The sequence below is a fragment of the Pollicipes pollicipes genome, unplaced genomic scaffold (genome assembly GCF_011947565.3).
Source record: "Pollicipes pollicipes isolate AB1234 unplaced genomic scaffold, Ppol_2.1 Scaffold_7262;HRSCAF=8765_pilon_pilon_pilon, whole genome shotgun sequence".
In the NCBI taxonomy this organism is placed as follows: Eukaryota; Metazoa; Arthropoda; class Thecostraca; order Pollicipedomorpha; family Pollicipedidae; genus Pollicipes; species Pollicipes pollicipes.
Genome location: NW_023597055.1, coordinates 10,302,660 through 10,325,636, shown reverse-complemented (window position 1 = coordinate 10,325,636; position 22,977 = coordinate 10,302,660). Strand labels below are relative to the sequence as shown.

The following is a 22,977-nucleotide window of genomic DNA, read 5'->3' as shown; positions in this document are numbered from 1 at the left end:
TGCATCAATCCCAGGGGGACTAGCGCGACATCTGTTTTACGCGATTGTCTCGCCTTTTGTTTTGCTGAGCTTAATTCATGCACAACCGTGGCTTGCTTGCACTGATTCTCAAGGAAATGTACGATTAGGTGCATGGTTCAGGTGCTGGCTTTTGAGCAGCGGTCTAACTCATTCAGGCCATTCACGCACACCGCAAACAAAAGAGCGGAAGCCTGCGGACCACACCCAGCCTGGGCCCTGCCCTCCGCCTGTCCCTGATGTCTCGATCCCAGAGTCCAGCTCCCCTCCGCTGCGCCCGGAAGCCTCTGCCGGCTGACTGGCGGGGCCTCTGCTGGCTGGGGGCCTCCTCTCTGATCAGTGCGCGGCTGGGGGCCTCCTCTCTGATCAGTGCGCGGCTGCGCGCGCCGCAGGCAGCGCTGTCTCCGGCAGGCGTGGGCTCGGACCCGGTGAACGAGCTCGAACAGGCCGGAGCCATGCTTCGCTCGGTCTGTGCGCCTTCTGTCGGGAGGCCGTGATCCGCTGCTTCCACCTGGGTTACTTCCGAAACCTCGGGCGAAGGCTGCAGCTGCGGTTGGCCGCTGTCTACCGATCTGACGTGCGGTCACTGTCTACCGAACCGGTCTTTAGACTACAGGCGACACGGGCGACAAAGGGACATTCCTCTAGTTATGTTTCTACCGGCCGGAGTGGAGACGTTGTAGGTCGGAGTTCCACCTCTACAGGCCAGGAGTCTCACCACTCCAGATCACAGGCGCACCGCTCGTCGTTGGCAGAACCACCTCCAACAGTTGGAGGCTTCGCTGCCACTGGTGTTTCATTACTACAGGCAGGGAGCGGCTTGGTTTCAGGTTCGAGTTCCACCACTCCGATGTAGCGCTGCTGCAGGCAGAAGTTTCACCGCTGCGCTCTACAGCATTGTCCCCATATAAACCACGGCGGCAGCTGGGGTTCCTGGCCGGAGCTCCATCCGTTCGGATCGGAGTTCCGTCTATCCGAGTCGGAGTTCCACGTCTCCGGATATGAGTTTCATCTATCCGGATCGGTATTCCACCTCTCCGGATCGGAGTTCCATCTATGCGGGTCGGGGTTCCACCTCTCCGGACACGAGTTCCATCTATCCGAATCGGAATTCCGCCTCTCCGGGTCAGAGTTCCGGAGCTACAGACTGGAGTGCAGACTCTCGCTGATCTCCTGCAGGCGCGCCTCGCGCTGCTGCGAGAGGCCCGGCTCCATGCTGGCCGTGATGAACTCCTCGGCGATCTCGCGGTCCAGACCTGTGTAGCTGGACTCGATCTCGGCGTCGGTCGGGCCGACGGGCGCGGCGGCCGCCTGGCGGCGCTGCCGGCGCCGTTCCCGCCGCTCGCGGTGTCCCGCTGGCGGCGCCTGGCGGCAAATGGGTCAAGCAGGCCGTTACGTCGGCGGCGGGCGAAGCGTAGGACCCCATGGTGGGCGCAGAGTTGGGGGTGAACTGCATCGATGCAAGTTGCAAGCCGTTTCATGACCGATAGCATGCCACTCAGAAGAAATGTGAGAGGTGATTCAAGAGCGAGAACAATCCAGGGGCGTTCCAGAAGTAGTGAGCAGCACCACAGCGTCAGGAGGTGAACAGTGCGACACGTTTTTGCCCAGCATCAGCTCACTGCAACATCTTGAGTGCCGGCCTTATGTGTGTCACTTGCCGCATGGCCCGTAAATAAGTGCGTCGTGTGCATAGCACGTCTTTGCACTGTGCAGTGGATGCGATGCGTCACACATTTGCATATACGCCCTCTGTAATGCTTCCGCCCCGTGTGTGCCCTCCTCTGTGCCCGTCTCGCCGCCCCCGTCGCGCCCGCCGGACTTGCCTGCTCGCTCCGGACCCGCTGGTGGACGGGCACGCGCCCCAGCTCGCCGCCAGGGCCCGAGCCGGCCGTCGGCGGCCGCGCGTACATGGCGCCAGGCGGCAGCACCGGCGGCGGCACCGGCACCCACGTGTGCAGGCTGGTCAGGTGGGAGCCCGGCGGCGGCGGCACCTGCGGAGGCCGAGCGGCGCCGGTCAGCCGACGGCAGCGAACGCCAGCCGAGGTCAGGTCAAATACGGACGGCGCTGCTACAGGTCGGATGCGGAGACACTGACACGGCTGCCTCCTTAAAGTCAGCAAGGTTCTACGAGCTTAAGTCCCACTAGCCCATGACGATAGTGTCCAGTGGATAACGCGATTAATCTCACTCCCCCATCTAACACCTCGCATGCGCTTCTACAGCAACGGCGCATCGCGTAGTTGCGTGTGTTGCGTCCACTGGCTGTCGCCGCGCAATCAGGTAGCCAACCTATCCTGAATACAGAGGGAACACAGATCGTAGACCGGAAAACAAAACTCTCTAGCGCAGAGTTCAACAAACTGCACATGGAAGCGACGAGAGAGGCATAAAACTGCTTTGCCTCCTTAACTATCCATAGCGAGCATGCCGTCGCCGCGGCAGCTAGTTCCACCCAACGCTCATAGATGGCGCTCCTTGCGCCGCCACCGGCCTGCCGAACCTGTTGCACGTAGACGGCGTCGGCGCGCTGCTGCCCGAGCCAGCGCCAGAGCCAGTCGGAGGCGCCAGCGCCGGCGGCGCGGCGCGGCCCAGGGCTGGCACCGCCGGCGCAGACCTCGCGCGAGCAGATGGCGACGGAGAAGAGCGAGAACAGGATGTCCAGCACGGCCAGGCCGAGCAGCACGGCGCTGAAGATGACTGCCGGACGCCGGATCACCACGTCGCCGAGGAACGCCAGCGGCTCGCCCGTCTCCTGCCGAAAAGCAGCCCGGCTGCGACGTCGCTGGTGCCCACTCGGACCGGGGTGACGTCACTACTGCACGATGGACGGGATGACGTCACAGGTGTCCGCACAGCAGGGGTGACGTTATCGGTGTTCGCTTCAGCGAGGTGACGTCACTGGTGCCCGCTCGGACGGGAGCTTTGAAGCTGTTTGAGAACAATCTCACACCCATTGGCTGATTTCGGTGAACTATCCAGCCCGGATGTCTTACCCTGCCATTCCAACCGTTTTGATACCTCCTAACTCATACAAGTCCTGGCCCTGTCCCGTGCTCCGTTCACTGATGACAACCGGTGTTTTCCTCACCCGCTGCGCACTAAATGCCTTTTCCAGACCGGCGAGATCTAAAACGAAAATGGTCGCGGTCTAATGACGATTGACGGGGCGTGAGTGTACCTGACAAGCGCGCCAAATCGCTAATGGATACACCGGGGCAGTGAAATGGTCCACTCGCTGTCCCGCCACGCCTTGACGCTGTTCGAACGGGGCATAAATACTGGAGTCTGAAGCGCGCTTTGTAGGGATTAAATTGCGAAATTTATGGTTGTAAACAAAGTATCATCTCGCGTTCACCTGGGCAAGCACCCTCACCTATGTCCAGGGACGTAGCCCGGGGGAGGGGGGGGGGGGGGGGGCGGCAACGTGGTCATGCCCCCGTCGCCCGAGCCAAAAATTTGCGCACGATAGGGGCCGATATAGCAGACACTTGTTTGAAATATCAGGATTTCGGGAGAATTTGACATTCGGCCACACCTCTCATTTTTTGTGATGCGTCATACGATACGTTTTGCCTACGTCACAGTATCTAGCCATGTTACTGTTTCAGCGGCCACGTGCCTTCGCACGCCCCCTGCCAAGCATCGGAGAAACCACTGCGGAGAAGAGCAATCGCTACCAACACTTAACGTAAAGGATAAGCATCCCAGAGGCTCAGCCGAAATAATCCGACCAAAGACCACGCGACAGGCTTATTTGCGCACCTATCACGCGGAGCGATGAGCGGTCATGGAGCCCCTAAAATGTCCCAGAATCCGATTCCAGGATCCCCTTAACATGGAGCCCTATGGGGTTACGGATCCACCCATGACATCCAAGCACATCTCCACCGCCGGGGAGGACAGAACGGAGGCTATCTCCGCAGCGCGAGATGCCGAAACTCACACTATCGACGTAGATGGCGCGTGAGCTGGCGTCATCACGCACGAGGCCGATGGCTGAGAAGATGACCACCAAGCCAGACACGGCCAGAGACACGATTGACATGGCCATGAAGCTCGCCTGAGGGGCGCCAGAGGGTCGGTCAGTAGTGCACAGCCAGACACACTCCCGGGCAGGGGTGCGCCGCTGTCGCGGCCCTGCATGCACCAACATGTGCACCGCAACGCAACGAATTTGGACTGTTTTGCAAACCAAACGACCGATGTGCGTCACCAAGCGGATTTGAAAGTGACTTATTACAAACATCACGAACACAAAACTGGCTTGTTGGAAAGCCGAAAATCGATTTTGCACTGTTGGTGGGAAGATGCAAGAAAATTGTTCAATGCTAATCGTAATAATACAAACAACAAATATGATTCAAACATAATTACATGTATAGTAGCGGGACCTCAATACCAGACCAGGGCATATCATGTGCTTCCCACATCATCTATAAAGCCATTCGAGCATCAGAACATGGCGGACGCGAACAGACGAACAGGATCGGGACCATATCGCAGAACACGTACATGGTCGGCGTACCAGATACAAGTACGGTCGGCGTGACCTACCAGATAGAAGTAGGCGCAGGGCCGGCGGGAGGAGATGATGCCCAGGGCGCCGGACACGATGACGCAGATGCCGCCCCAGAGACCGCCGCCCAGGTAGGCTTGTGAGGACCCCTGCAGCAGCGCCAGCACGCCGAACACCAGCAGCAGACAGCCGACCAGCAGCTGGGGAGCAGCGGACACGTGAGAACAGCGGCAGCAAGACAGCAGACCGCCAGCAGCAGACAGCCGGGCCGCAGCTGGTGAGCTTGCAGCACATAGCTGTGCATAACAACAGGGTGGTACCGGTCCAGAACGCCCAACTCCAGCAGTGCTTCTGGCGTTGGTATCTGGTGATGTCTGCTCAGACAACCGAGCAGTAGCCGTGGAAACGGCATTAGACAGCTGGGCTCAACAGCAGCAAGGAAACAGCTGCAAGCCAGCACCAACACTGGACTCGCGGCGTCTCATGTTTCCCCCGCCCCCACGGCGGGGGAAACATTAGACGTGCCGCGTCAGTTACCAAGATATCGGAGCTTTCAGTAGCCCTCGACTTGCGTAAGAGAGAGAGAGAGAGAGAGAGAGAGAGAGAGAGAGAGAGAGAGAGAGAGAGAGAGAGAGAGAGAGAGCTGGCGCATCGGATAATGGCATTAGTAACGGAGATCCTAAGCTGCAGTCGGCTGGGCAATCACTTATTAAGCTTCGAGAGGAAAGGTTCCGAGTTCGATCCTCAATCGCTGCATGTTTCTACACTCGATCGTGACTGCGTGCGAGACAGGCCACGCCAGCAATGACGTTCACAGCGACAAATGTGCGAGGTCCACAAAACACACTACCAAGATCTCCGGTAACCAGCATGGCTAAACACCGATTCCGTTCACGGGTGCTGCGTTACGACTTTGCGAATGTTATAACTGCGTTATGACCTCCAGGGTATCCTCGATGCTTTCTCGAGCGTTTTCAAGTATTTCTACGTAAATACGTTTTATTTGAGCCATCGTGTTCAGTGCGATTCCTCAAAAAAGAGACATACACGGATGGCACTTTGCCCAATCCAACTGCTATCCATGAAGATATGCCCGTACCCGGCCGCTACCCAGTTCTTCTTTGTTGTCCCCACCCATTGTCCATCTGCTTACATTCTTCCAGCGCTTTATTTCTAAGCTATGGGGAAATCTTAAAAAGCCGACTTCCAAACTTCATCTTCTACGCCAATAATCGCAAAAGTCGTGTCAATAAAACCCAGCATGACAAATAAGCGCAAGCAATAGCGTTGCATGGCATTTCTTAAAGTATCTGTCCGAAGCCTTACCGACAACCAAACCCATACTCATGATTTTCCCCGCGTTTGCACCCTAGCCAACCCGTTACCCATTCCACATTCGCACCCATCGGTTCACGCAACCCGTGAATTCCTCCACTCCATGCAACGGCAAACCACAAATCTTGTAGCAGCGCCGGTAATAGAAAGACGTTCCATAAAAGAAACTATCCCTTTCTCCGTGACGTAAGAACAGCGTGAAACATTGGGCGAACGCTGCAGTGCATCACCTGGGACCCCATAAATTCCAACCAATTGGTAACAGCCTGACCATCGCCCAAGTCACTAACACGTGCGCCAGCCGCGGCGCATTGATCCCAGTTACGCCCACCTTCTCCGGAGTGCCCTGGGCGACTATGCGTGCTACAGGTAACCGGTTCGTAATTCATGCGATAATTGCAGGCGTTGGCGGCGATGTCCGGCCCTCGGCGATGGAGGCTGACGCCCATCCATCACGGGTATTTTCTAGTGGAGCCACCGGCGATCGGTGAGGTTTGTTTGGACTGATGCAGAGGGAATGGACCCACGTGCTGTGTGATGCGCCCAATCGCCTAAGATGAGCACCGCTGAGTTGACAACGGCGACTCCACCTTTACACTGTGCCGTCACCCGTCACATCATGGCTCAGAGATACTGAAATGACGAAGGCTTGCACTGTGCCGTCACCCGTCGCATTATGACTCAGAAATGCTGAAGTGACGAAGGCTTGCACTGTGCCGTCACCCGTCACATCATGGCTCAGAGATGCTGAAGTGACAAAGGCTTGCACTGTGCCGTCACCCGTCACATCATGACTCAGAGATGCTGAAGTGACGAAGACGACTCCAGCCTTGCATTGTGCCGTCACCTGTTACATCGCAGCTGAGCGTGAATGATCTGGCCTTGACCCAGTGTCTTTCCATTGCCATCTCAATGCTACTGCATCATTAAGATCAGTGATGCCTCCTAACTCGTTCAGAAGTGTCTCCCATTTCAAACTCGTCATTTCAGGCGGACGCCACCTTTTATGTCTTCACTGCGACAGTGTACTCGCAACGCCCACTAATCTATGCGATCGAGCAACCAAGATGCTGTCATGTCGGCACCAGCAACCGACGGTCCCTGGCGGCCACCAGAACTAACCTTGCCCATGCCCAAGCTGAAGGCCAGCTTCGCCGGGTACAGCGAGCCCTTGGACGTGACGTTGGACTCCTGACTGGACTGGTAGATGAGCAGGTCGTTCAGGCCCGACCCGGCCTTGTGCGGCCGTGACGTCATCATGGTGAACTTGTGACGTCAGCGCGGGGAAGAGCTTGTGCCGTCAGAAGGACCGGTGTTCAGGACATCGCCCCACGGCGAGGCCGGACTGAAATAAGAGAAATGTAGAGATTAAACATCGGCGCAGAAGTCGGCGAATATTAACGAAACCATACATTTCGCGCTTTCCGCGCCTTGCACAGCTCAGTGGTCGCAGATCAGACCGGTTGCCATGGTGATTCAGCACACGTACTGCGTTTCTTCCCCGTGGTCTGTCACAGGTACAATAATGTTCAGCTGAAAGGGGAGACACAATTTTCACCTGATTCACAGCTTTCGGGTGCGTAGCGCCCGACACAAACATGAAAATTCGTGACACAAACACTTTCCAAAAGCGTTTTCGCGCCCGAGAGCGCTTCATCATTCAAAGCACGTTTTTATGGACCTGAAAGGCAGGAAGTCACAAGCCAAGCACTCTGCCAATAGTTCTGTTTTCACCCGTGTCGTCACAGGGAACAGCGTCTGGCGATCCGACCGCAACGCAGAGAGCGGAACCGGGCGTGCCCCCCCCCCCCCCCCCCCCTCCTCGCTTGCCCAGAGTCGACCGCAGAACCACCTAGCACTCGCCCGCTCGATGGCCGGGGTCAGTGCACTCCTTGCGCTATCCAGATATTCACGAGGATGTTCCAGAGAATGACCACGGAGTCGTGGCGATGCTGAGATCAAGGAAGCACAGGTGGGACATGAGGATCCGTTGGGCCGGTCCCCATCACTTCTTGCGAAAGTTGAATGTCTATATAGCATTACAGCATAGGGAGCAAACTCCTGCAAAAAGCACCTGCCAGTGCATCAGGATGATGATGATGATTTGGGCTTTGGGGCACACCGACTAGGTTGGTTATATGGCACCGATGCATCAGGAGATCATGTCGGAATATTCTACACATTTCACTAAGACAACAATATTCGGTTCGCTTAATTCCCTCATATGAGCAAGAAAGGCCTTATGCAATTATTTTCTTGTCATTTTCAGTAAGCTCTCCTTGACCACCCACTTCTATTCCAGGAGTCGTCGCACAACCAGTACCTTCCGATACACCGAGGGTCGGATATTTTCGACACCACAACACCTACGGCTCACTTCCTTCTAACACAAACGTCACACGAAATTCAGTGACGCGTTTCCTGTGACGGTCGATTTGCTGGAGACCAAATAACGGGATCGCTAGGCGCGACGATCTAAACACTGCCCACAGGCTCCAATGGACGCCGTTCTGGCACGGCGGCTTCATTCGTTCATTGCCCGTGTGATCCAGCAGTGCGCACCTATCTCTTACTCGCCTATTTAGCGCATTTTGTGGTCGTCGATAAGTGTACATCATCACAAAATGGTCGCAGGCGCGTTGGGGGTTCGGGACCAGCCGAACTGTTTAAACCGAAAAAAAGGGAGACCGAAAACCGAAAGCGCGTCGTTTGATCATCCACCATGTGTGATCGTGTTTCAGTTTAGTGCTGATGCAGGCACGTTTATGCCGGCTGATTGGGACCCAAGTGATAAACAACTGTGACACTATTAGTTGTTACACCAATTTTAGGTATTAAGAGTCAAAATCATTTACGATGTGCGATAATCATAGACATCGTCGACAGCAAATGGCGCTGTTAACCAGCTCTGTGGTACTAAACGGATAAACCATAACCCCCGCATTCATCCTAGATGGTGGTGAACCCTAGATTTCGAATTTAAATAATATATCAGCAGTTTCCAAAAAACATGGCAGATAGCGTATGTATCTGCACAAAGTTTGTTAGGACACATGAGATTCAGCATGGGTATTAAACAAAGCACGATACTGTGACTCAAGCATAGAAGGAAGCAAATGCTGTTCGGAGCACCCTCGAGCTTTTTACGTGAAGTGGTTTTGGAATTCAAAGTTACGCAACCTATGCAGACGGTTTGCGTAAAAAGTGGATGAGCACCTCAGCAAAAGGCGCCACATGTCCTTTCGACCACTCAGAGGTGCCTGCTCGCTCCGTTAGTGGGCACCACGCGGGGATGGTACACGCGGGTCAAACGCATGCTGCCGTGAGCTGACGAAACAGCTGTCGACGCAACGCTTTTGAGAACAGAAGCGACGCTTTTGAGAACAAAAGCAACGCTTTTGAGAACAGAAGCGCAAAATGGGCGCCATGTGACCAATGCAGTCGGCACGTCCTGAAATCCAAATGATAATCATTATCGACAAAAGCGCATGCATGTTAACGACCCCAGGGTATGCGTGGTCGGGGGCTCAGGCAGGCTGGCGCTTCAGGGACGTGAGGTTGAGGATCGTCCTTCAAGGGTCTCGATCTCATCTCAAACATACAGCTGAGCAATGCCAACCACCAGCTGGTACTCTTGGCTTCCATCTCAAATCCCTACAAAGAAATCTGGCAAACGCGTGCAAAAGCAAACAAGCAAAACAAAAACCCAGCGGAACAAAAACAACAAGACGGAGGAAGTGTATTTATGGCGAGCGACCAGTTTCAAGTTTCTACGGCTCTTCGTCCAACATAACCTAATGACAACATAAAGCGGGCCAAATCTTGGGACGAATCAGCAGACTGGGTTACTGTATAAGCCCATCAACGCTTGACAAGTGAGACAGGGTCCCTGCCTTCTCCCTACCCAACTTATTTTTACAACGCTACACCCTGTTGCGACTGCTGTGTTCTCTGCTCAGCCTCCCAATCTTCGATTATTTTATGGTTTCCGTTTCAATCATTGCTGTCATACGTGACAACTCATCTGCAGCCACATTCAGCATTCGTTTTGTTCAAATAGTTAACAGATACCAGCCTGGTTCGGAGAACTGGCGCTGTTTCTATGAATCTGCCGGTGGCAGGGTGGTCCGGGATCACCGCAAATTATTGTTTCATTGGTCGGATGGCTCCACTGCTGATGATGATGTCTGAATAAATGGGTAGCCGGGGTTATATTCACTCATTGGTCTTTTGACGATGCTGAGCATCCACGCGACGCTGATGGCGCCAAGGCGATTCGGCAGGTCGGTGGTCCCATGGTCCATCACCCGACAGCAGACTCGGCGGTCTTGACGGTCTCAGCGGTCTTGGCGGTCTCAGCAGTCTCGGCGGTCTTGGCGGTCTCAGCGGTCTTGGCGGTCTCAGCAGTCTCGGCGGTCTCGAGTTCACACGGACGTGTCCGCGATCCGCGATCCGTGGTCCCATCCCGCGCAGCCCCTCCGCCGGCCCGTTCCCGCCCTCTCCGCCGGCCGCGCGCGCCCGGCCCCGGCCGCGTTCCTGGCGTGTTTTCTTGCCGCTCTCACTTTCCCGACGCCGCGGGACGCGGAGGCTGCGCGGAGGCGCCGTGTTTTGCAATCGGTCCCCCGGCGTCTGCCGCCCCGTCCGGTTGCGCCACGGGCCCGGCGGTCGCGACGCCGCACCGCCTGAGGCTTCCCGGGGTAGCTGACCCTTGACCTGGTCGTCACGACGCCTCTTAACGGCCTGGCCCAGCACAAGAGCGCGCTGTGGGATCTCGCCAGCGAATGAATGGAGAATGAATGGGCCTGCCGCGGCGGAACGGTGTCCAAACAGTGGCCTATGGACATCGTTCAGATGGTCGCACCGGGTGATTCCGTTAGCCTCGGCGTGGGCCAACAGTTGCGGGAGGAGAATCTGATGCAATTAGCCCGCTGCGGCCACTCCACTCGCAACACATGGCATCGCCACCACGGGGCGGCACGCGGGACCAGGAAGCGTTCCACGGCCGGCGCGTCTGACGTGGAAGTCGTTAAATGGGATAAAGAGGAGGATCTCCCCCACACAGATGCCATTGAAACACTCCACTTAGGTGGCTCCTAACGCCCCCGCTTTGTTAGCCCCGGCGACAAAGAGAGGAACGCTGGACGGGCAGAGCCCTCAGTGACCGGACTACTGCCGCCCTTTGTTTGCAGGCACGCCTGATTATTAGCCGTGGCCCGTCAGCCACACGGCCGGTGGCTATCCTGACGCGATAGGACGTCCTGACGTGGCTGGATCTCCTAACGTGGCAGGGTCTCCTGGCGTTGCAGGATCACCTGACGTGGCAGAATCTCCTGACGTGACAGGATCGTGGCAAGATCTCCTACGTGACGTGGCAAGATCTCCTAGCGTGGCAGAACCTCCTGATGTGGCCAGATCTTCGGACTTTTAGGAATTTTTCAACGAGGCGAGATTTTGTCACTGGGCAGGATTTCTTGGCATGGCAGGACGTCCTACCACAGCGGGATCTCCTGGCACGACAGGACCCGCTGACGAGGCGGGATCTCCTCGCGTGACAGGACATCACATTGCCGAGGCTCGTGTCGTAACAGGATCTCCTGAAATAACGAGATTTCGAATCGCGCTGGACTCAGCACGAGTTTGGCTCGTCTGGTTCAGCTCTACGCCCCGGCCCCTCCGGGAGGGGGTGACGTCACCTTCCCTCCGGCAGGTGACGTCACCTACCGATATTGGCCGGCGGCATTCCGGCTGACGCGAATGCGCTCCCGTCCGACCTCATGCCAGAGCCGGGTGACCGCAGATCTCTGACGAGACCTCCCTTCGGGTCCGCATCACCACTCGGGGACCCTATGGGTGGCCTCTAGGGGTAGTCGAAAGGTCGCGATGGTAGCTGAGGTCTAGAGTTGCCTCTAGGGGCGCCCCTCCTCGGACCGATCTTCTCCGAAACATCTGAATTAGTTTCAAAGAGCCCCTCTACACCCTTTTCTAGAGCACCTCTATCCAAAGCAATATGCCTCAGAGGAGCCTCTCGCTCTGGAACAATCTCTATTAGAGCCACTGTCTCTCTGCAGCATGACATTCCGAGAGCGAGAGAGAAAGAGAAAGAGAAAGAGAGAGACAGAGAGAGAGAGAGAGAGAGAGAGAGAGAGAGAGAGAGAGAGAGGAGAGAGAGAGAGAGAGAGAGAGAGAGAGAGAGAGAGAGAGAGAGGGGGAGAGAGAGAGTCACATCTGGGGGAGCGCGAGACTCCATTCGTGCATGGCTCCGTCGCGAGCTCTCTAATCTCTCTTATGCAAGCGGCGTACTAGCGTATGCAAACTTGCGGAGCTTTCAGGTGTCACTGGGAAGATTTGAATTCAGATACCTTCGCTTAAAGTTCACAAAGGATGTGTCCCTTCACTTGTAACACGTTATGCAAATTATACACCTTGAGAAGACATGACAGTGATTCCGCACATAGCGTCAGGAGAAACTTTATGGTTATAGGTGGACCCAACTGCACTATCAGCATGTCATAGACTTGCGTTAGCGTTACATGGCAAGAATGGACCCCTAGATCTTATTTGCACTCCCAGTTTGTTTGGTTAAAATTTCGCTTATGCATAAGCAGGTCCCCTCAGACATCTGAGTCATCCCGCCACTCACGGTCGGTCCTATCCCCACAATACTGAAGATTCTCGGCAAGAAAAAATGGGCTAGGGGGCAAGTGCGCACGCTTCCATCCAAAGCCCAGTTTTCGATAGTAAAGCAGTAAGGGGTGTAGGCCACTGCGTGTGTACTTGCATAAAAAGAGAGACAGAGAGAAACGCTCTGAGCAGATGATCTTGAGTTCGGACAGGAACGCCGAGCCTCCAGCTGGGCCACAAGCCAAAGGTCCCCTCTCCAAATCTCCACACGCCAGTGACTTGACGCCTCCTCCGCCGCAGTCTGCCAGCCGTGACCGTTGCAGAGGCGTCCCGTCTAGTTCGCACACGCTAGCGACGAGACTCCTGCGCCGCGCCGCTGCCGGCCGCCACCGCTGCAGGAGCGTCCTCCCAGTGAGCGCCCACCAGCGGCCCGACTCCTCTCTCGCCGCGTAGTGGCCGGGGTCAGCCGCTGCAGGAGCTCCCACCAGCGGCCTGACTTCTCCCCGCCGCGCAGGGGCCGGGGTCAGCCGGTGCAGGAGCGCCCACCAGCGGCCCGACTCCTCCCCGCCGCGTCGGGACCGGGGTCAGCCGCTGCAGGAGCGCCCACCAGCGGCCCGACTCCTCCCCGCCGCGTCGGGACCGGGGTCAGCCGGTGCAGGAGCGCCCGCCGGCCGCCTGACTCCTCCCCGCCGCGTCAGGACCGGGGTCAGCCGGTGCAGGAGCGCCCGCCGGCCGCGCCTCCCCGGGCCGCGCTGTCAGCCCGTGACCGGCTCCCGGGACCGGAACGGCCCGTTTCCGGCCGGCCGGGACCGGTCACGGCCGGGCTGCGCGGGTCAGCGGCCAGCGCGCGCGCCGCCGCGGCCGCCGTCGCGCCGCCCGGAGGCGCGTGCCGCACAGAAAGACGGGCGCGATCCGGTGCGGACGCCCGCTGAACGGCGGTTAACGTGTGGTGAATGCGCACGTTCACCTCCGGAAAACGGCATTGACGCGGTGCTGCTCGGAATTAATTGACTTCCGTTCCGGGCGTGCGTGGTGACTTAGAGTCGCTCTCTCCGCCTTCGCCCGGCGTCAGTGTTGTCAAGTGTCATGCGTGTTTATGGGTAATGCGCAGTGCTACCAGCGCGGACACATTTGGTGGGCGTCTACAGGGGGGAAGGGGAGGAGGAGGGGAGTCCCAGGGTGGCTATCCCCATCTTTGGAATAACCTGAACATTAACCACATGACGTCGCACATGAATACGAGCGGTGATCTTTCTTGCGGATCACAACATCAATCGCGTTTGCTGCCCCCCCCCCCCCCAACTCCGCGGAGGATTCCTGCCCCCGTTAATCTACCCCCCGCTTCGTTAACCCCCCCCCCCCCCCCCCCGGAGAAGCCGCCGTCACCGCTTCGCCCACAATGACGTTTCGGTGGCCGCTCGGTGCCTCCGGTGGGAACCACGTGTAACCCAGCCGGCGGCGCCCGACTCGGGGCGCCCCAGCCATCGTTAACGGCCGACGCGCCGTAACGTCACGACGTCCCACGGTCCCGGCCGGGTCTCACCGCGGGGAACGGAGGGTCGTTCCCCCGGCCGGCGCGCCGGCAGCTCCCACGGCAATTTCCGCCCGTCGGCGGGACAGAGTCCTGCCGCTTGCAGAGTCTCGCGACCGGTAAAGCACCGTGGTTATCCACCCCCCCCCCCCCCCCTTCCCCCGGTGGACACCTGCTGTGCAGTCGCTGCTGCCAGTAAGTGGCGGTGGATCGCTGGGCATGAGCCGGAACGGTAGTGGGTGGAACGCTCATTGAAGGATGTGTTTCCGTTCCCTTGGGCTTAATTGTCTTGACAAATTGCGGCACTGCTGGCTGTAGCAAACATGCTCTGAGCATCATATCGGTTCCATGGCACATCACATCAATCCATTCGGGTTGTGCGTGTTGCTCCCTGTGTTTTCGTGTAGGAGTCCCGCTGCCGTGTCGCCTTATTGTCATATACAATAACGAAGGACACGACGGTCACTGTCATCACGCTGCAAAAACCCATCTCAGGAAGTCCCCGGACTTGGAGCCAAGGCAAACAAAACAAAGCGAAGGCCTTGGCTTCGATCTCGACCCCGTGTGGCACTGGATGTTCCCACCTGTGGAGATGGCGTTGGTGATGAATATACAGACATCAGCACAAGCGCTCGTCATACGAATGAACTTTTCCAGACCGACGCGGAGTCTCTGGCGGAGGAGCACCGACTGCTGCTCCACGTTGAGAGCTGACTGGAAATATTCGCTGGTGCTGCGAGCCGGGGCATTGCAAGCTTGCGAAGAGCACAGTAGCCTCCCGATCGATGAAATCAACCGATCAATCAATCAATCCATCAGCTGGCTGGCAATACTCGCTGGCGCTGCGAGCCCGGGCAATGCAAGCGAGCGAAGAGCACAGTAAGCCCCAGATCGGTGAGATCAACCGATCAATCGATCCAGATCCACGAACTCCATCGGCCAACCCCACTTGCTACCTAAACGAACACAGCCCAACTCCTCAACCTCCCCTACAGCACTGCCTGCCACACACTCGGACCATGCGGTTGTGATGAGCACGGCCCGTCCGGCCTCCTGACAACTATAAACACACATAAGGTGGGACAGCAGCCGGCCGTTAACGAGGAGAAACCGCCGCTGCGCAGACTCGGCTGCGGCATTTTCAGTGAGTAGGACAACCGCACGCCGCTGCCGGCGTAAGCGGACAGAGTGGATCCGTGTTACACATTCCCACGAGCCACTGCGGCCGCCGTTGCCGGAAAGTGAACCAAGGCAGCTGGTGAGGGTGGTTTTACCACCGCCGGCCCACGCCATCCTCCATGGTCGCCGGGCTTCAATGTCGCCGTGTTGTGTCCTATCGCTGACATGAATCACGGGTAGAAGCATCCCCGAAGGAAAAAGCGACAAATAAAGCAGACGAACGTGCACATCGGTCGAAAGCACAACAAAAAGTCTGATAAAATGGCAGTGAACACTAAGCAAAGACGTTAAAGTACTGACCAATCAAGTGGTGTAGTTAAACGCCGTGTAGCTTTCTGATGTAAATCCAATACCGTTTATCGTAATACCAGGGTGTGAAAAAATACTCGGCACGGCTCAGAACTGTGCTTATTCTCAAAATTTGACCCAGCACTAAAATTTCAGTTGCACCAAGACACAAATCGTAACAGGAGCTATTCTTGCTTGCACCAACAGCCAAAAGAAGAGCTTTATCCAGACAGCGACCGCCAAACACAACAAAACGTCCGGTACACTGTTGGTATCCTGTGTTCTGGAACAAACACATTGGTAACAAGTGTAGTTGAGCCCAATCAAACTGGCTTTCGGCGCCGAGCTTCACCTTTTGTTTTCTAACACACGGTGTGCGTGCGTGCGTGCGTGTATATATAATATATATATATATATATATATATATATATGTATATGTCGTATTACCACCTTCAGTTGATCATTGAGGGCAAATCAAGTTATGAAGTAGCTCACCGATGTGTGTCGTCTTTTAGTTGGCCTGATCTTTTGGAATAATCTATTCCATCCTCAATGATATACGCAGCGCGAGGTCCAAGACACGACGCAGTCACATCATCTGAACCTGCCCCGTGTGAAAAACAACTGTGGAGAGAGATTATATATATATATATATATATATATATATATATATATATATATGCATCGCGCAGTACATCTGCAACAGCGAGAATGCAATCACTGACGGTCTATTAACATCTCAAAGCGTCAGTTGAAACCTCGGATTCGCACCATAATTCAACAAGCGTGACGATCTGCTCAGTAGGCGTGCTTTGTGTGTAGTGTGTGGGTAGGGCTGGCGGGAGGGCGGCCTAATGTTTACTGGACTGGAAACTGGACACAGTCCAGTTTCAATACTTCCTGGCGTGCTAAGTCTGATTCCGAACTCCAAACTCACTCTTTCAACATTTCTTCAGTCCAAATCTAGGTGACGAGTTCCGGTGCCGTGACCCCGAGTCCGAGGTCACGGCATGCATCAGAGTCCGCATTGTGTCATGCCGTCGGCTGGCTGAACGGCGGCTGAAAGGCATGACAGTGCACGATCGCTGAAATTCCCAACTTTTCAGCCAAGACCCAGGAAGTAGATGCTACTCTCCGCATGCGAATGCAGTGAACGAAACTGAATGGCAAACCTTTTCGGGACGTGATGATTGTATCATTGAACCCCAGCAGCACATGTTGCGAAGCCGGGACATTGAGGATTGTACACCAGACCCGTCAGCTAGACTGGCGTCATCGCAAACCACTAGACATCGCATCAGACTGATGCTGTCGCTCTTAGCATGGCTGGGTCTGCACGTTGATGCTATCCCTGAATGGCACGGCGGTGTGCAGATAGTGCTGGGGAGTTTTATGCATGAGTGGGACCCAGTCGCCGCTGAGTTCTGATCTTCGCGAGTTTCGCCGCCAAATATTACTCTGGCTTTTCACGTCTCTGTCCTGGTAAGCACGATAGAGTGCTTTGTTCGTGGGCCTCCCTCCTAGCCAGTGCAGCAGCTACATATGAAGCACGAACTGCTCCTCACCCACTGCTGCGACTGACCAGAACGTGGATGACCTAAACAGCCCGAACCTAAACGCGGCCCAGCTGTAAATCTACCCCAACGGCATGCCACGTCCCACGCGGGAGGCAAGCCTCCGTGCGGACATGCATGGATGCATAAAGGAATATGATACGAAGGAGAGAGTATTAAAACCTACCGAACCGATTAATGTGAGTGGAAGGTGTAGCATGCCCTAAAATTGAACACCAAAACACCTTTCGCGTTTGATGTTGGTTACAATGCAATCCGCGCCATGAAAACCGGCAGCAGGCAGCCCTATCAGCAAGGTGTCCAACGTGAGGGCGATTTCACAGCATCGACGCTGCTGCTGACGTCACAAGCCTCCCCGTGTGGCCAGTGACCACAACGGTGACCCTGGGTCCCGTCCCTGTTGTTATGTCTGTGTCGCTGTGTATCTGCCAACTGTCATTCTGCCATTGTGAATTGTTGCCGAGAGCTGTCGCAGTTATCTGGAGGAGATCCAAGGCGACACCTATTGCCCGTGTCACTGGAAAGAAAGTCACCTCCGTTGGCTTGGCACCGCCTCTCGGTGGCAGTACATCGCCGGTAGCCTGTGTACTGCTCGCCCTTTAGACGCAGACACTTCTCCGGTAAATCCAGCCATATGTTGTCAATTCATGCGAGCAAAATGTGTCACTCACTAGCGCGTTCTGTCGTCCGTCAGATAGACTAACCCTAACGTCACCCACAGAAACATGACCCAGGCATGCGTCCAGCAGACGACCTCGGGGCACAACAATTTGACCCGAGCCACGCAAGCGAGGTTTTGCAGCAAAACCGAGTTCGCCATTCCAGTGCCGACGAGCTCTGCGACTTAGATGCAGCTTCTGCTTTGCGGTCGAGCCTGAATTAGCAGTGAAAGTAGCGGCGTCCCTGTCATCGCAATGACCGATTACGGATCACGCTCTGACCCCGATTAGCCGCTGATGGGCCAGGTGAGGGCCGATGATGTGCTGATTGATGGGCAAGTGAGAGCCGATGATGTACTGATCAGCAAGGTGAGGGCCGATGATATACTGATGGGCCAGGTGGGGGCCGATGATGTGCTGACGGGCCAGGCGAGGGCCGATAATGTGCTGATGGGCCGGGTGAGGGCCGATGATGTGCTGATGGGCCAGGTGGGGGCCGATGATGTGCTGACGGGCCAGGTGAGGGCCGATAATGTGCTGATCGGCCAGGCGAGGGCCGATGATGTGCTGATGGGCCAGGCGAAGGCTGACGATGTGCTGATGGGCCAGGTGAGGGCCGATGATGTGCTGATCAACTAAGTGAGGGACCATGATGCGCTGAACGGTACGCCTCGCTACATGACGTCAGGGGTCGTTTCGCTGGTGACCTGGTGGTCAGTCGGCTCAGTCGTACTCCAGTGCTACAGTCGGCTCCAACGCCACATCGCTACGCGGGAGTCAGACAGGCGCCTCGTGCATCGTTCGCGAAGAGTAGTTGTCAAATACCACCTGAGACACGTTACATGCCATCATGCAGTGCGGAGACCGCTGGCTGATCCTGTTCTGCAGATGAGCCGAGTGGGGAGGGGGGCGGGGGCGGGCGAGGGGCGCTGCCGTTGACACCAGCTGTCCCGGTGCCCCCGCCACATCTCCTGAGTAACACATTTCGTGTCTCAGCTACAGACTCAGAACATCGAACAGAGGTGGGCGAACAATGGATGGCGATAGCCGCCCGTCTCCCACGTTTTTTCGAGATGAAACTTAATGGGTGAGACATAAGTCTTCGGGACGCTTTGTGAGTGCAGCCCAAAAGGGCAAGCATTCCGCTGAACGAAATGAATACCATAATAAACAGAATGAATGCGACATTAATACGACATAAATATGTATGAAGTCATTTTGAGCCCGACTACTGGCATAATCGGAATCGGCTCCGGAATCAACCTAACTACCGATGATTCAAGGTGGAATCGATTCATTCCAAAGTGCTTGCGAGTCTAAGTCAGCGTCTAGTCAACCCTATTGACTAAAATCGGTGATAAGTTCACTGTAATCTAAGGATAATAAATAACCAATGTTCCTCTGCTGAAGTCTCTTCGTTGTGCAGCTCGTCAAGCACTAGACACAGCGCTCTTTTGTGAGCCAAATATATGTCGGAAACAACCGTTTCCGTAGCCAATGAAACGGTTTATTTAGCGAGATCCTTTCTATAGAATCTTGCTTGGAATCAACTCCATCGGAAAAGATTCCGAAGGTGAGCTACACATCCTTGGGCCACGATCGATTGCAGTGTGGACACGGAGCCGGAGTCGGAATCAATGCCGTGCGTCGCGGGTCGGAATCCGAACCGATATAGCAAAACCGAAATAGCACAGATGTCTGCACGAGATTGTGCGATGTTAAACAGCATGTAGTGCATTTTTCGCTCTATATCTTTTTCATTAGCATCTATATTTATTGTTCGTCTTTTGTTCGTGTATCTTTTTCGCTTTTCGCGGTTCGAGTAAACTCAGCAGTATACCAAAATTATTCATTTTGTATTACCAAGGCGACCAAGTCAACATTGTTGTTTGCGCTTCTAAACGTATTACATTGTAAGCATGCTGTGAATAGCCTTGGAAAGGATCAGTGTTTAGTGAGGGACGGTGGCACGCCATGATGACCTCAAACTGAACGCATAAATTGATGGGCAGGCTCATGCATATGCCAATCCCACACACCACGTCACGCGGCCGCGTTTATCATGCTAAATATGGCCCGTTAGCGAAAGAGAATCACTCAATCAGCTCAGCTTGACATGTCCTGTCAGAAAACCACTTAACTCATCGGGTAGATCCGCACCAACGTGATCTTCTTAAAAGTTACCTCACGCTTGAAATTACTCGCTGTGGCCGAGCACCGCCCGCTGTTTACGTTTGCGCGGACACGGTGAGGGCCTTACCCAGGACATGGAAGAGGCCGTCCCAGCTGAGCGTTAAATGGTTCTCTCTCACGAATAAGCGGATTATCACCTTCCATCCACTGTCACGCGCAGCTACCGGGGTGTGGGGGTGAAAAGAGACCTCCGCTGCACTTGGTGCTCACGCCAAAACCGATTGATGAGTGAAACGTGATCGCTTCCAGAAAGAGGTGTCTTCTCATTTGTGAACAGCATTTGTATTGAGCCGACCGTCAGCCAGACCCTTCGCACTATAGAGATGCATTCGGCTGTTTGGAGGGTGTCATGATTGGTGCACTAACGCATTGGACCGTGCTCGTCCCAGACCCCTTGCCAGCCCCTCGCGTGCGTCCGCATAAATGAAGCTACTCTACCGCGGGCGCTGGGGCTGCTGGGGCTGATGTATTTTAAACCAATTTTGTACTTAAAGGAACGCTATTTTGGCACATGGACTGGCTCTGTGATAGCTACTCATGGATTTTGTCAAGCGCACTACCATGCTCGAACTTTAAGACTCCCTGGTCCTTGCTGGATTCCGCTGCAGGGAGTAATTCAGTTGTTACTGAGTGTTAAGTTGTCAACTGAGGGAATTAAATAACTCTGATGCGAACCGACACCTTGCGCCATTCAGTGATCTGTTATCTGACCAGACCATCCGCAAACATCTGCACGACTAGCACATGACCCCAAGCGCCCTGATGGCAGCGTTCACGTGAACTGTCTGCCGGCGTGCCGAGATGGTCACGTGACCTGACCTGCGGCACCGACGCTGGGACGGTGTTGGTACATGGCCCGGTTTCGTCGGCGGAGATTTGACAGCGCTGGCATCGAGTGAGACGACGGCGGAGGCACCGCGCGCCCAGCCAACTGGTGCCATGGACTAACAGGATCCGGCGTGTGGGAGGTCCCATAGCCCACCACTCACGCGCGACAGTTCATGTCTCGAAGGCGTTGCGTCAGTCTCAACTTTTCCAGAAGTCCGGCTCGAGAAAAACACCCGTAAATCATGACGACACGCGGCACGACGGCCAGGTGCGAGAGCCCCAGGCGTACTTAGTATTCAAATCGAGATTCATTATGAATGGTTTAGCGGAGCAGGTCGGCGCCTCACGCCGATACTCCGGTAATAAATGACCTGAGGTGTAAGGCGGCTACCAGCCAAGATTAATCGTTGCTTTTCCTCCAGTGGGCACCACAGCTTAGATGTAGCCACCATCGTGCTTTTTCAAGAGGGGACAAAAGCGCACTGAAGAACACATTATTTTCAGGACTGTATCGCCGAACACTTTCACGGAATGATTGAGACGAGGTGTGGTATTATAAATGGCGCTGTTGCTTTACCTATCGTCGTTATCTGGTGTGTTAGCAGTATGTTAGTATGTACGCACTAACACTTTTGCACCAACCAGCTATTTGGTACCGCTACCGACATTCCTCAATTTCGCAGCTGGCTAATGTGACGTACGTATCATTAAATGGTAGTTACAGGGCCAGCAAACTATGTAGTTACGACGCTCAGTGGAAGTGGCTGGCATGTTGGTTATTCCTGCCACCAATCTGACCAACTTATACAGTTTCGGACTCCGTGCCGTACATAGGAACATGAACGCTTGCTTGCTTGGCATGCAGCTGATGCATGATGTGACGGAACGTGACAGAAAACAAACGTCTGTCTTGGCGGGGCTCACTATGCGATTTGGAAATCCGTCTGATCTTTGCGTGTCCGATGACATAATTGATTAACGTTCGGGCGTGGTAGCGAGATCGCCTCACTACGTTAAAAAGAAAAACTGCAATTAGTAATGCGAATAACGTGTTTGCCCAGTCAAGATGACAAAATATAAGGAAAACGTTCGTTTGAAATGGAACTGGAAGGTTCAAAATGATAAATTGGGGCCGCGTTCCGAAACTTCATTCGCATAATAAACACCCAAGCGTTTATGCTTTGTAGGGATGCCTGTCACGTCTTTTCCCGTCCCCAATCAAAACAAGAGGCACGTTTACGCTAACGCAGTTTAGCCTAAACAGGATTTCCTCTCGAGCACGTAAATCCCATGCTCTTCTCATCGGATGATAACATCAAAACGGCTTTCACATATCACGAGTGTTTCTTGCGAAGCAGACTGGTGTCTTTCAAGCTATCAACCATGTCATCTTATAAGGCACAGTTTATCTTTTGAGGTCCTCGTTGCAAACCAAAACTTTTTGTCGGTTTTGTTTCGCTGTTGTACAGTTTGCTAACTTCACCGGGTTGATGGGATACCGATTTGGACAAATCTGGGCTGACAAAACCGGGCTTCGTCACTTGCCCATCTTATGTCCGATTGATGGGCAAGGGTGCGGCGGGAGATACATGGGCGTGAACAAAAGTTGATACGTCATGGGACGATAAAAGCCTGCAAAAATAAAGGTGTCTCGAGAACAATGAGGTACTATGTAATTTTGTCCGACTTCAGTGATTGTTTTTTGCTTTATGTTGAGACCGAAGAAAAATATGGACGAAGGTGAACCACTTTAAATGGTGCACATTTACAGCTTAAGGAATAGCAGATACATACACAAGGTACAAACGTGCACCACTTGGCCTACGCACATTCTCCTAATAATTGTTTCTCTTGTCCTGTCACCTTCTGTCAGTTTCACTTTAATTACGTTGCACACGTTGTACATCTATTGGGCTGCAGCACAGGGCTATCCTCCACGCAAACCCGTCACGATCTCGGCCGCCATAACCGACTGACTCACCTGCACGTGCTCCAATGCGAACACCCTCCCCCGATATCGTAGCTCCTCACCCGCGCGCCCGACTCGCGACACCGCGCGGCACACCCACCCGGCCGTCTCACCCTGCCACCGTCTCCACGCGACTCACGAGCGCTCGCCCCGCCTCCGCCGCCCGGCCCGGCGCGCTTTCGTCCAGCCAGCCGCGTCGACGCCTCGGCTGACATTCCGCCGCGTCCATACGGCCAATTTCACGGGCGGCGCGGACGGGCCGA

At 55.1% G+C, this 22,977-nt stretch overlaps 1 protein-coding gene across 1 annotated transcript; it reads right to left on the bottom strand.

Annotated features, from left to right (window-relative positions):
* Nucleotides 1-1,158: 1,158 nt before the first annotated feature.
* On the bottom strand, nt 1,159-22,836 carry LOC119113418 (uncharacterized). Its single transcript, XM_037237735.1, has 7 exons — nt 22,727-22,836; nt 6,995-7,217; nt 4,576-4,737; nt 3,965-4,081; nt 2,605-2,773; nt 1,972-2,012; nt 1,159-1,293 (listed from the first exon to the last, which is right to left on the bottom strand). Exons 2-7 carry the CDS (start codon nt 7,130-7,132, stop codon nt 1,159-1,161), a joined length of 762 nt encoding a protein of 253 aa, XP_037093630.1. The 5' UTR covers nt 7,133-7,217; nt 22,727-22,836.
* Between the last annotated feature and the right edge of the window lie 141 nt (nt 22,837-22,977).

Coding starts and splice junctions, on each gene's coding strand:
- LOC119113418 (XM_037237735.1), bottom strand. CDS start 7,132: ATGATGACGTCACGGCCGCACAAGGCCGGGTCGGGCCTGAACGACCTG. Junction 4,082..4,575: donor CCTGCGCCTACTTCTATCTG/GTAGGTCACGCC, acceptor GGCGCCCCTCAG/GCGAGCTTCATGGCCATGTC. Junction 2,774..3,964: donor GCGCCATCTACGTCGATAGT/GTGAGTTTCGGC, acceptor GCTTTTCGGCAG/GAGACGGGCGAGCCGCTGGC.